This window comes from Armigeres subalbatus, chromosome 2 (genome assembly GCF_024139115.2).
Source record: "Armigeres subalbatus isolate Guangzhou_Male chromosome 2, GZ_Asu_2, whole genome shotgun sequence".
NCBI lineage: Eukaryota > Metazoa > Arthropoda > Insecta > Diptera > Culicidae > Armigeres > Armigeres subalbatus.
Genome location: NC_085140.1, coordinates 134,581,216 through 134,595,152, shown reverse-complemented (window position 1 = coordinate 134,595,152; position 13,937 = coordinate 134,581,216). Strand labels below are relative to the sequence as shown.

The 13,937-nt window shown below is 44.4% G+C and overlaps 2 protein-coding genes across 6 annotated transcripts in view; both read right to left on the bottom strand.

Annotated features, from left to right (window-relative positions):
• Positions 1–11,146, bottom strand: part of LOC134210888 (phospholipid scramblase 1) — a 93,572-nt gene extending 82,426 nt beyond the window's left edge. For 2 of the 3 annotated variants that reach the window (XM_062687290.1, XM_062687292.1), the window contains exon 1: positions 10,862–11,146. The gene's annotated coding sequence lies outside the window, so the exon portion shown is untranslated. Of the gene's footprint in view, positions 1–10,550; positions 10,785–10,861 lie in introns of those variants that run through there. The other variant, XM_062687291.1, reaches the window with a different exon arrangement.
• LOC134210889 (uncharacterized) lies at positions 1,641–9,654 on the bottom strand. 3 transcript variants are annotated; one of them, XM_062687300.1, is made up of 2 exons: positions 9,516–9,654; positions 1,641–3,594 (listed from the first exon to the last, which is right to left on the bottom strand). In XM_062687300.1, exon 2 carries the CDS (start codon positions 3,417–3,419, stop codon positions 2,640–2,642), a length of 780 nt encoding a protein of 259 aa, XP_062543284.1. In that variant the 5' UTR covers positions 3,420–3,594; positions 9,516–9,654; the 3' UTR covers positions 1,641–2,639. The 3 variants fall into 3 exon arrangements, with proteins under 3 accessions (XP_062543284.1, XP_062543285.1, XP_062543283.1); XM_062687301.1 differs by having other exon boundaries at positions 1,641–3,501; positions 9,516–9,646; XM_062687299.1 differs by having other exon boundaries at positions 1,641–3,597; positions 9,516–9,645.
• Positions 11,147–13,937: the final 2,791 nt, after the last annotated feature.

Genomic DNA, 13,937 nt, shown 5'->3' with positions numbered 1-13,937 from the left:
GGAACAGCTAGAATATCAGAGCATTTCTTCAGCACGGCCGATGGAAGAACGCTAGGTCCAGGAGAAAATGATGATTTAATCTGACTTATCGCTGACAGAACCATTTGAACGTCTATATCAAAGACGTCCACATCCACTACATTACTAGGTACTCCACTCACAGCTCTATCAGTGTCATCCTGAGAAGGCGAATAGCTCGAGAATACACTTGAGAAGTGTTTAGCGAAAAGGCTGCATTTCTCCTCAGTATTCAGCGCAATGTCGTTATCGAGAAAAACACTTGATGGCAGTCCAGTTTCCTTCCTTTTAGAATTCACGAAAGACCAAAACTTCTTAGGGTGTCGTCGGAGATTTTGTTGCGTGAGATGAACATAATGTTTGTAACGAAGTTTATTATACTGCCGATAATCATTGCTGGCAATGTTGAAGTTCCGTTTAGTGAAGGCACACCGTCGATAAGTATAAGCGCGAAGAGCTCTAGCGCGCACTCTTTTCAGGTTGCGTAATAGAGCATTAGTCCACGGTGGTTTCCTCGGAGGCTTTCGCTTCGGTACAGTGGCTGAAACGGAGTCACGTAGCAGACAGTTGAAGCGGTCTACAGCTGATTCGATGTCCAGGCGGTCTAAAACATTCCAGTCAATACGGGACAAGCATTGTCGGAGCTGTTGAAAATCGGTTTTGCGAAAATTGAGTCGGTCGTCACTCACAGGTCCATCGAAACGTAGATTAAATCCGTTGTCAATAGATATATCCAACGCAGGATGATAGTTGTCAAGTGGCACAACGGCGTCCGGAGCCTCAAGGACAGTGCATTCATGCAGTGAATAATCATTGATAAACACCAAGTCGAGCATGTTTGATTGAAAGTTGGAAATCCTATTGATTTGGCTGAGTCCAAGAAAAGCAATTCCATCGACTAGTTGGCGACTAGCAGGTGTTGTTGTAGACGAAAGCGGATCAGGAAACGTATATCCATGGTGCGAGAGAGACCAGACAAGTCCGGGTTGATTGAAGTCTCCAAGCAGAAGAACCACATCCGATGATAAGGCCAAAGCAGAGGCAAATTCTGTAGCACCAAGATGAAGTTGTATTACACTGCAATCATGTCGTCGGTCGGGAGGAATGTACGAGGCACCGATGAAAATGCTGCGTCTAGAGAGACTTATTTTGGCCCAAACAGTCTCAATTGAATTGAATTGTCCGACAGCGATCTGGCAGGAAATAAGCTCATTGGAAACAGCAACTACCCAGTCAACATTTTGGTACCTATAACTCTTGATATAGGTTATTATATAAGAACCAACTAAATCGTATATAATGCACAGATTGGCTATATACGTACCAAAGTGGAGGCGATATAGGTACATACGAGTTTTATTTCACGATTTTTTTCCGACATCATACGAACAATATTACGATTAAACATTAAAAAAAATAAAAAAAATCTTACCAGCACCAAGACTCGAACATGCGATCTTTGGATCTGCAGGCGGATACTCTACCACTGCACCATACTGCACACCTTGAAGTGAGTCGGATTTTTGTCCAACATAAACTATACAATTTATATCTTTACAACTGCTTGAAACTTCTGCAAGCCATGTGGACTGAAGTGGTTTCGATTGTATTACGATTCAGTTAGACATTCATTCGCACTGATATAGGATATTGCAAGGAATATAAGTCATTGTGAGTTTTTATTCACACAATTACGATTGATTTTCACTATGGTAAAAATTATCGTATATGATACATTCAATACAACATTTTTCGACAATAATCTGATAAAGTTTGATATGCAGTGCGATTTAGATTTTTAATGGACTCAAATGCGACTTTATTTGCTGTTGGTTATACGATATGTGGTTTACTGGGTAGAACACCGCCACCACGCACGCGAGAGCTATTAGATATACTGCGATCCACTCTATAAACGACGAAGTTGTCACCGAAAAGTTGGAGTGAGTTGATTCTCCCATCAAGCCAGGTTTCGGTGAACACATAAACATCATACTCGCCATCAAGCACAGCCAGATAAACGTCGTCCAATTTGGTAGAAAGTCCTCTAGTATTTTGGTAATACACTCGTAGACTCCTAGTGGGAGCGGTGTCCATGCCGGAAGTTGAAACCGAACTGAAAAGCGGTGAATTTTCAGGCAGCGACAGATCATTAACGTGATTATACTCGCCTGGTGAAGCAGATCGGAAGTCCCGTATACCATCACCGACCACAGGACCGGGACGACGACGATGGCGGGTGGCATTGGAAGGCACGACTGGGTCGGGAGGCTCAGGGACTTCCTTAGTACTTATTACAGGGTGTCCCGGATCCAAAGTTGCAGTAAATGATGATAGAATGCTTGTTTCCGATGCAGGAGCACTGACAATACAGTCGAATGGTATGGTGTAGCTGGAAGCCGGAAAAGCATCAGGTATCGAAACTATATAATTAGGAGGATACTCGCCTGAGGTTGGAGTGCGGAAACCCCCTACGCCACCTCCGACCACACGACCGGGACGATGATGGACGATGCTGCAGAGCTCGAATGGGTCGGGGGGGTAGGAGGAATCCTCAATACTTGTCGAAGGTTGTCCCGGATCAGCAACAGTAGATTGTATGTTTTTTTCAAAATCCAAGATTAGTTTTTTGAGAAATCAACAAACTCTCTTAGCCGGATTCCGGTGGGCCAAGACGATGGTTCGAGCGCCAATTCTTTGAGATCAGGATCCAATCCGATTTTGTAGGATACGAAAGTCAAGGTGGTCACATCTTTGCCTCTGGGAACAAGACGAATCACCTCAGCAGCATCCGAAATATTCAAACAACGTGAGACTATTTTCTGCACGTCGCTATCATTAATTAGTGGATTCAATCCTGTCATGTACAGCCAAAACTTATCCGGTTTGGCGGCTTGCATAATAGACGGCACGGGAAGTTGAAATTCGCTAAGATCAATACTTTTCGTTCCGCTTACAGCAGCAGTGCATTCATCCAGCCTACGGTCATCTCGGCGGCGTTTAATACCAAGCCTCGGCCATGCCGACGGCGAGGAAACAGGAATTGATTTGAACGGTTTAATTGATTGACCAGCAAAATTATCGATTTTCTGGCTCAATTTTTCAACCACTGTGAACAGCTCCTGCACCTGTTTCGGTATTTCAGCAAGCTGTGGCATTTCATCGGGTTGGCTCCTGGGGTTGTCCGCCAGATATGCGCGAATGGAACGGCCGTTCAATTCAGTTCGACAAGGAGGACAAATAAACATTGCCTTCCCTGATGCGAATGCTTCTTTGATGGAGCGAGAATTAAAACCACAGCACTGCTGGTTGATGTGGAAAGAAGCCTCACAGAAGCCACAACAAATTGGCTCGAGATCGTTTATCTCCTGTTTGCACTCGCCGCATTGTTTTTTTGCCATATTGCACACGTACCCGCTTTCAACACAGCAGCAAACCAAAAGTTTTGACGACGTTGAAACAGTGGTAAATTATCGTTCTTCGCTATTCCACAATATACACGCACAATGAGCACAAATTTTTACAACTTAAAACACAAAAACTACGGTTTAAAAAGCTAATTAGCGTTCAAAATAACTGCTAGACAAAATAAACAACTTGCATTATTGCTTGATGTTTACGTAAATCCTGTGTTTCATAAGAATGTTTGAATGTTTGAATGTTCGAAGAAGAAGGAGAAGAAGAGGCCCTTGTTATGTACGAATGCATTATGGTCATCTCTCTCATCCAGTCGATCATTCCAGTTCGAGACAGCAACACGTACGGACGTGTTTTTTGCTCGCGCATTTTTTCGAAGTGGTTTTTCTCGTTTTTTCGCTGTTTACGTTTTCGCCTGTCGCGTTGGCGTTATTTTCTCCCGGACCCGTCATGGGAGACTCGGTGGCCGATTCGGTCGCTGGAAAAGTGCCTAAGCTCACTGCTCTTGGAGGCGCGGGAAACCCCTCCAAGCAGCTTTTGCAGAGCAACATGTTCTCGCCGTTGCCGCTTGATGACGCCGGCAATCCGCCGAAAAAGAGGAAAAAGCAGCAATCGCAGCTGCCGCAGGTGCAACCGGAGCGGAAGGAGAAGTGCCCGCCCGTGTTTGTGAAGGGCGATCCGCCGGATTTACGCCCAAAATTCGCCAGCTGATCGCTAAGGGTCTGAAATGTACTTTTCGGCTCTGCAGCGAGGGCGTGAAAGTGATGCCGGCCAACAGGGACCATCATCAATCCGTCTTGGAATTCCTCGAGGTCCACAAGTATGAGTACTACACTCATGACCATCCCGGCACGAAGCCGCTCAAGGCTTTGCTGCGAGGACTTCACGACATGAAGGAGGAAGAGCTCCAAGCAGAGCTTGAAAGTTGCGGACTGAAGCCAGTAGCCGTCCACAAGATCGCTCGTCACGACAAGGCGAGGAAATATCGCGACCAGCTTTACCTGATCCATCTGGAGCACGGCTCCACTACCTGGAAGGACCTGAAGCTGGTTGGCGTTATAAATTACACCGTCGTTGACTGGGAGCGATATCGGCCAGTGCACTGCGATGTCACGCAATGCACCAACTGCTTCAATTTCGGGCACGGCACCAGGAACTGCCGCATGAAGCCGCGCTGCAACAAGTGTGGCGAACCCCATCCGACGGACGAGTGCGACAAAATGGAGGTGGCCGATCCCAAGTGCGCCAACTGTGGCGACAAACATCGGGCCACCACAAAGGGCTGCCCAAAGCGAGCCGAGTTCCTGGAAATCCGGAAGAAGGCTTCCACCAGGACCATTCCGAAGAAGAACCGTGTTCCTGTAATCAACGAGGTGAACTTTCCAGCCCTCCTTTGGGCCCTCCTTAGCCGTGTGGTAAGACGCGCGGCTATAAAGCAAGACCATGCTGAGGGTGGCTGGGTTCGATTCCCGGTGCCGGTCTAGGTAATTTTCGGATTGGAAATTGTCTCGACTTCCCTGGGCATAAACGTATCATCGTGTTAGCCTCATGATATACGAATGCAAATATGGTAACTTGGCTTAGAAACCTCGCAGTTAATAACTGTGGAAGTGCTTAATGAACACTAAGCTGCGAGGCGGCTCTGTCCCAGTGTGGGGATGTAATGCCCATAAGAAGAAGAAGAAGAACTTTCCAGCTATCCCGGCTCCCCGTCGTGTGATTCCAATACTCCCACCGCTACAGCCGCACAAGCGACTGGCAGCGGCAGCTGCATCGGTCCAAGCTCCAGCATCGTCGGCACCATCCACCAGCGAATGGCCCCCGCTTCCTCCTGGGTTCCGTCGGCAGTCGGAGAACGAAGCCGTCCCACCGGAAGAATCTGCCCCGCTGTACACTCCGGAGCAACTGATGCCGATCTTCGCGCAGCTCGCCACTCGACTGCGCGGCTGCAAAACCCGATTCGACCAGGTCTTCACACTTGGCATGTTCATCATTGAAAATGGCTGCTAGGGTGGGCCTGGTCAACTGGAACGCTTGCTTGCTAAAGAGCAAATCAATCGAGCTGAAGGATTTCCTTGAGGAGAAGGAAATAGACGTGGCGTTCATCACCGAAACGCACCTAAAACCGGAGGTGAACATCAACATCCCGGACTTCCGCATCGTGCGACTCGACCGGCCGACCAGGGAGGTGGTGTGGCCATCGCTCTTCGCTACAACATCAACTGTCGTCTGCTTCCAAGCTTCCAGCTCAGTGTCATCGAGGCCATCGGTGTCGAAATCACCACTTCGGTCGGCACAATCGCGCTCATCGCGGCGTACTGTCCAACGCAGGCCAAAGCCGGCGATGGATCATCGGCTGCCCTTCGGAGGGACATCGTCAAGCTGACGCGGAGGCAAGGCCAGTATATCATTGCCGGCGACTTGAATGCCAAACATCAAGCCTGGGGCAACAGTCGCGGCAATCGAAACGGCACCATCTGGAGCAACGAAATGGAGGAAGGCCACTACACGATCCTGAGCCCGGATTCCCCCACTCGGCTGAGTCGGTCCGGTGCCCACGCAACGCTCGACCTCTACGTAACAAACCTGAGTGACCACGTCTCGCAGCCGGTTGTATACCAGGAGCTCAGTTCGGATCACTATCCGGTGGTGGCGGAACTGGGCTCCTCGGTCAATCGGCACCAGCAGTTACGGCGGAACTACCACCGAGTGAACTGGCAGCGTTTCCAGCAGTGCGTCGATAACACCGTCGACTACGAGGTGCGTCCGGAGACGCCGGAAAGTATCGACCGTCAGCTGTGCGCTATCGAGGAGGCGATCACGGCGGCCCGAGAGCAACACGTACCGACGGCTCGGCAGGTAAGCAACTCCTTAAACATCGATACACTCACCAAAGATTTGATTCGATTGCGGAATGTCACTCGCAGGCAGTTTCAGCGTACTGGACTGCCTGAGCTTAAGGCACGCTGCAATCGAATCACAAAAATTATCAAGGCCAGAATGGTGGACCTCAAAAATAACTACTTCTCGAATAAGATCCGAACTCTCCCAGATTATGCTAAGCCGTTCTGGAAAATGACCAAAATTCTAAAATCCAAGCCTCGGCCCATTCCACCTTTGATCCCACTAGACAATAATGGCTCTAAGGATCGCTTGATAACTCCTGCAGAGAAGGTCGCTGAAATAGGTCGTCACTTCGTCAGCTCACACAATCTTGGGCAGAACATCGTCAGTCCACACGAAGCAGCCGTCAACGAGCATGCTAACAACATCCATTTGATTCCCAACGACTTCTCGGAGGAGTTGGAGATCTCAGCTGACGAATTGACGGCCTATATCAAATCGTCGAAGAACATGAAGGCCCCAGGCTTCGACAGCATCCTGAATCTCGAGCTCAAACACATGAGTGCTCCGTTCTTTGAGCACCTCTCGCTGATCTTTAATCAGTGTCTCCGGCTTAGCTACTTCCCATCGTCCTGGAAGTCAGCGAAAGTCATCCCCATCCGGAAGCCTGGGAAGGATCCTTCCTCCCCAAAAGTTATCGACCCATCAGCCTTCTCTCAGGGTTATCCAAGCTATTCGAAAAGCTATTCATCATCGGTTACTTGAGTCTGCCGAAAATCTCAACATCTTGCTCGAGGAACAGTTTGGTTTCCGACGCGGTCGGTCAACTGTACACCAACTGACCTGAGTTACCAACGTCCTCAGACGGAACAAGTTTGTCTCGAAAACATCCGCCATGGCCTTACTCGATGTCGAGAAGGCATTTGACAATGTATGGCATGATGGCCTGGTGTACAAACTACAACGCTACAATCTTCCCAGCTACCTGGTGAAAATCATCAACAATTACCTGTCGGCAAGGACATTCCGGGTCTCAATCAGCGGAGCGAGTTCCAATGCGCACAACATCGTCGCAGGCGTCCCCCAGGGCAGTATCCTCGGGCCCCTGCTTTTCAATCTGTTCACCTCCGACATGCCTCTAGAAGGCGGCATTTTGTCTCTGTTCGCAGATGACACTTCCATCGTCTAGAACGGTAGAATGACCAGACCGCTGGTAGCAAAACTCCAACGAGGCATGGATGCCCTCACAGAGTACCTCACCAGCTGGAAGATCTGTATCAACGCGGCGAAGACCCAGGTCATCATTTTCCCCCACTCTAAATCCCCTAAACATGTTCCACCTGGGGACTGTAAAATCATCCTCAATGGCACGACTGTGGAATGGGCCAATGAGGCCGGCTACCTTGGCTTGACCCTCGACAGCAAGCTTATTTTCAGGCAACAGGTTGACAAAACGGTGACAAAGTGTAACGTCTTGTTGAAACTACTGTACCCTTTGATCAACCGCCGGTCGTCATTGTCCCTGAAAAATAAGCTTGCTGTCTACAAGCAAATCATCCTCCCTGTGATCGAATATGGCATGCCGGTCTGGGAGAGCTGCGCTAAAACCCACCACCTCAAACTTCAACGGGTCCAAAACAAATTCCTGAGGATGATCCTCAACACCCCTCCCAGGACAAGAACATCCGAGGTCCACCGTCTGGCCGGAATAAAAACCTTACATGAACGCTTTGGTGAGTGTAAAGAAAAGTTTAGGGTCCGTTGCTTGCACTCGGACCAAGAAGCGCTTAGGGCGCTAGTTCCAATCTAGGTTATCAAATTTTTATTGTAAATATTAGTGTACATAGTAGTTAGGTTATCAAATTTTAAAAAACACTAGCGCCTCCTGAAGGCCGTCATGATACATTATATTCAAAAATTAAGTCAAATATTATAATTATAATAATAACAATAATTGAAATTGAAGTTGGAGGGCCAACCGGCCGATCACTGTACATGTTAAAAATTAATTGTAGAACAAAAAATGTTTTAAATAAAGAAGAATTTTACTACTACTATGTTTGAATGTTTCATAAGAATTGAACTATGAAAATCTTAAGATCTTATTTGGTTCAAATATATGTTTTTATTGGATGTTCAACAAGATGATTCCGTGAAGCGTTGGTGGGCGTGTGGTGTGATCACACGCCTCCTAATCACGACGTCCATGGTTCGAAACCAGGTTACATTTTTTAAACTATTATTTCATAAGATTGTCGTATGAAATGCATTCCATTAGTGAATCGTATGGAAATCAATACATTTTCTTGTGGCGAAATTTCAAAAGAAAATCGTATGATAATCTTACGACCAGTATCCTCAGTGTAGGTGGATTGATCTGAGTTTTTACACGCACAGCTGAAAGTATGCTCTTTTGGGCAGAAATACACTCTTTTCCGGGAGAATGGGACTACCCACAAAAGGAGTAAATTTTTACACACTTTCCTGTTTTTATGCATAAATGTTATTCATTTGTGAATATAAGATAGTCATAATTATGCATAATATTTATTCCTTTTTGTGTGTAGTCCCATTCTCCCACGAAAGAGCGTACTTTGAAGTCATAATTAAATACTTTATAGTCAAAAGAGCATACTTCAAAGTCTTTTGTGTGTAAACTTTTTTAGCAGTGTAGTAAGCATTGGGGCATTTCTGGAGCTTCTACCATAAAGTTTTATCTCAAACTAGACGTTTCTGACTGTCCTGTAGCTTGCATACAATCTCAGCTCAACCCGGAGCTTCTTGACATGGCATAAACGTATCAATGATGAGAGAGATGTTTAATGTGGCCGCTATTCTTGGCTGTAGTTTTTGATATAGTCCAATTGCATAACAAATACTTCAGAAAAATATATAAAGCTCGTTTAGTGGAATGTATTAAACCGTCTAAGACGAATTAAGTACTGTCCATTTAATTCCACCAGTTAATTTTCGTTATCTTTGCAGATACGTATTTCGACCACAACTGTGAGGTCGTCTTCAGTGTCTTGTACTTGACTCGACTTCGAGTAAGTCGAGTCAAGTACAAGACACTGAAGACGACCTCACAGTTGTGGTCGAAATACGTATCTGCAAAGATAACGAAAATTAACTGGTGGAATTAAATGGACAGTACTTAATTCGTCTTAGACGAACAAATACTTGTTTCGATTGTCCCATCATTGAATCAATTTCTTGCTGTGTTCTCCGCTCTTTACCAACTAATCAAGATCCGTTGTTTCAATACAATAAAAGCTTTAGTCCCGGGGGTCTGATGTTTTGGTTGTGTTTTCGTAGTATAGATGCAGTCTCTTTTCTTCTGCTTTTCGTTTATGGAACTGTCAGTGTGGATCGCACCTATCTCTTTTCTTCCCGTGATTATCCTTATGGCTGTCAGTGCGGAATTTTCAATGTTGACTACGAAACAAACTGTGGTGGAGGTATACAAGTGTCAGTCCCGTGTTTAGTCCATGATCGTAATTTATTTTCTGAAATAAACGAATGATAATCACTTGATCTATGTTAGGTACTATATGTAGGAGAATGACATGACTTTATAGAGCACCTTGCGCCGATACAGAATTAGTTAAATCATGACACCAATTCTAAACTCGCTCGTAGCTTCCGATGCATCCTGTTAGGAATGTTTTGTTTTAAGCGCATCAATTTGGCGCCTCCATACAATTGTTTGTTACGATATTACTACAGTTGCTGACGACATGACGCTGCATGCCACACATATATATATTAAACAGGGGATAAAGACTACTTGATCACAATTGAATTTGATAACGATAGGACATTGCTTTCAAAAGTTATGAATAAAATTGATTATCAAACCAAAAAGGGTTAATGCGAAAAAGTCAGTATCACTTTTAGATGAATTAATTTGGGTTTTACTAGAAAAGTAGCCAATTCTTAAATTTGATAATTGATTTTTTGAAAATGATGTATTAGGCGGAGTTAGAAATACAAAGAACCTCAAAAGTAGTAGCGTAGTATTAACGAATAACTAGGTATCAAATAAATATAGTATTTATATAATGTAGATAATCAAAAGTCTAACATCGTCCTATAAACTATTTTCAAATAAATGTCTTTTTTAAATTTTCCACATTATCTGAAGAGTCGCATTCCATTAGTTACTGGGGACTTTTTTCATGATTCAACTTTTCTCTTGGTGGTTCATTCTTCTAGCGTATGAAGAGAAAGTTCGAATTGAGACGGTAAGAAAAAAAAACAGTGTCACTTACGTCTAGTCAGCTACACTGCGCCTACAATAATTACATGTATTTGATATTACACCACTTTTCTGATTTTATCAAGACAAGACAAGACAAGACAAATTGCAATAAAGCATGATTCATTCATCAATTCATCAAGGTCGTCTGGACAAACAATTGCAAGCTATGCAGCTATGCAACGAAAATATATATTAACACTTCCACTTGTTGTTATGATGCGCTTAGATAATCACGTGTCACATTTTTAGTTGATGGCTTTGTAAACGCCTATTCAATTATTCCTCAACTATGATTAAAAAATATAACCAAATTTGTACTACCTTTCAATGCATGAATCACATTCCTCTATGTTCACGACTCGCACTATTTTTCTATTTGTTTACGAACATCACTACCAAAACGCAATGCAATCGCTAATCGAACAGAAGACTGTTCTCTACATCAGCTCTTCTGCATTAAAACTCTCTAACACTATTTACGACGACGACTTGTGGATAGAACTCCACTTTGCAGGAATATGTATATTTTTAAACCTTGTTCTGCGGGAATTTTTATTTTTGTTAGCAGATCTGGTGAAATCGAGAATAATAGTGAGTAAACTACGTCTATGTAGAGTGAATGTAAAGCAAAGTATATATATCTTCAGGTATGGGATACCCAGAAAAGAGCAAAAACAAAAATAAATTGACTTGTCAAAAGATAAACCTGCTCAATTTTCTTTCAATTCAACTGAATTCAAAAAGGGTTTGATGGCCAATAGTGGACCCTCCAGCCATTATTACAGCATATTATATTATAAACATTTTTCTTTTAGTAGGTAGTAGGTAGGTTATTTATTTTCAATTGAAAATGCTAAGCGAATATTCATTAAGCCTAGTACCACAAACTAGTACGCTGCTGAAAGGTACTGTGCAAATAGATAGGACACGGAATGGTACGGAACAGGGATCGTAATTCTCACTCATTGTTACGAGCAAAGAATACTCCCTCACGTTGATTTTCGCCGAGAAATCGGTTTTCGGGAAAAGAAAAAAGGTGTGATGAGAGATAACCATTTCTCCTTCACTACCAGTGCAGCAAAAAGTTGATTTGCTCGTTTTCTTACTCCTTCCTTCCTTTTCGTGTCATCACCAATTGCAAAAAAAGTGGCTTTTATGGAACAAACAACCTCGTCCCTACATGCAGTCGATGTGATGGTATGGCTATGGCGACCGCACCCCATCTCCATTTTTGTTGGTGTTCTAGGTTCAAATCCCGTCGCGGTCATAAAATTTTTGTATTGCCCGTTGCATCAATTTTTAGACTCTGGCGCAACTTCATTTTGCTTTGAATTTTTAGCGTGCACACCAATACATTCAAAGTATCTTTGTAATTGTTTTATTATGTTGTTATTTATCGGACACACGTGTTTTTGTTTACTCAAACAAACAGCAAACAGTGTTAATTCATTTTTGTTTGTGACACGGGGAAAATATTCACGCAAATAATTTGCGCGCAGGGGTCTAATAAGGCGGAATCTGCGCAATAATTGCTTACCGAACATTTTCGCGAAAAGCGAGTGAGGCGTAAAAGTGATGAAACGAAAAAATAAAGTCATAAAGTAGGCACGATTTTCGCTTACCTTCTAGGTTTGCTCTCGAGAAAAAAGGGGTAGGAGAAAGATGTTTTTTACAACAAGCTCCGGAAAAAGATTCTCGACTAACCCAAAAATCGCTTTATTTCGTCTCGTACGAACCCTGGTACGGAATGATTCCGCTACTGAATTGTGTAAGCAGTGCGGAGTTGAAAAGTAGTTCCGTATCAGTAGAGGCCTTGTTAAGAGAAACGCAGATTGACATGTGCCACCAATCGAACCGTCAAAAAACTGCAGCCAATCTAGCAAGAGATCTGTCAAGCATCCAAAACATGGGCTCAAATACTGACAACAGCTAAATTCGATTTAATGCAATTTATGAATGAACACATTTTGAATGCATTTTACATTTGTTATCAATAATATGTAGATTATGTGGATTATGAAATGCAGTTGCTTTGTTTATTGCATTCATATGATGTGATAAAAATATTAAAAAGCGGTATGTAAAATTTTACCTGTATAAACAATTGTTCTTTAATGAAGAAGATTGACTGCAGTGTTGGCAGAGTCACATTTTCTATCCATATTTCTCTTAGCAAGGCCTCTAAGTATGAGCAGCATACTACGCTTTGACAAGAAACCCTACAGGAATAAATTCGTTTATTCATTAATGGGTATTCGTCTTTTGCTATCTCTCTTTCTACATTTTAAATTTAAGCTATTTTGAGGAAATAATTGCAACTACTAAGTTTTTTTTAAATTTATTTTCAGACTAAAGCCGGAGTTGCCTGTGCAGTGCATAAAAGTCTTCTCCATTCAGCTCGGTCCATGGCTGCTCGTCGCCAACCACGCAGTCTGCAGAGGGTCCGCAAATCGTCCTCCACTTGATCGACCATCTTACTCGCTGTGCCTTCTTGTGCTCGTCGGAACGTTGTCGAGAATCATTTTCATCAGGTTACTGTCCGACATTTTGGCTACGTGCCCGGCCCACCCCAGTCGTCCAATTTTCGTGGTGTGAACGATGGATGGTTCTCCTAACAGCTTACGCAACTCGTGGTTCATTCGCCTCCTCCACGTACCGACCGCCATCTGCACTCCACCATGGATGGTCCACAACACGGTCCTCCACGAGCATCGCCCAGGTCTCGTATCCGTAGAGAACTACCGGTCTTATGTACGTTGTGTAGAGCGTTAACCCATAAATCCCGCCTGGTAGTGTCCCACAAACTCTCTTGTAATTGATGTCGGCGGCATAAAATGTGGGGGAGTACCTTGTAGGCGGCGTTCAGCAATGTGATTGTGCAGTAGTTGCTACAATCCAACTTATCGCCCATTCGTAGATGGGACACACGACATCTTTCATCCTCTCCTGCGGCAGAACCTCATCCTCCCAAACCTTGGTTACCCAGTGTAGCGCTCTAGCCAGTGCCTCACCACCGTGTTTAAACAGCTCTTTTGGTAGTTGGTCAACCCCAGGGGCTGTTTTGTTATTCAGTCGGCCGATATCCTCCTGGATTTTCTGGAGATCCAGAGCCGGAAGATGCTGCGCGCGTGCTCCCAGGTTCATTGCCATAACGCCTCCGTTGTCTGCCAAATCGCCATTCAGGTGCTTTTCGTAGTGCTGCCGCCAACTTCGGATCACCTCAGAAGGTTCCCGTTCATGTCCTTACACAAATCGGACTGTGGTACGTGGCCATTACGTGTACGGTTTACCTTCTCATAGAATTTTCGAGCGTTATCAGCGAGGCACAGTTGTTGCGTCTCTTTACGGTCTCGATCGTCCTGCTGGCGCTTCTTCCGAAAAATCGAGTTGGTGTTGC

What these genes read in the sequence shown, in the direction of transcription:
- LOC134210889 (XM_062687300.1), bottom strand. Translation starts at nt 3,419, where the DNA reads ATGGCAAAAAAACAATGCGGCGAGTGCAAACAGGAGATAAACGATCTC.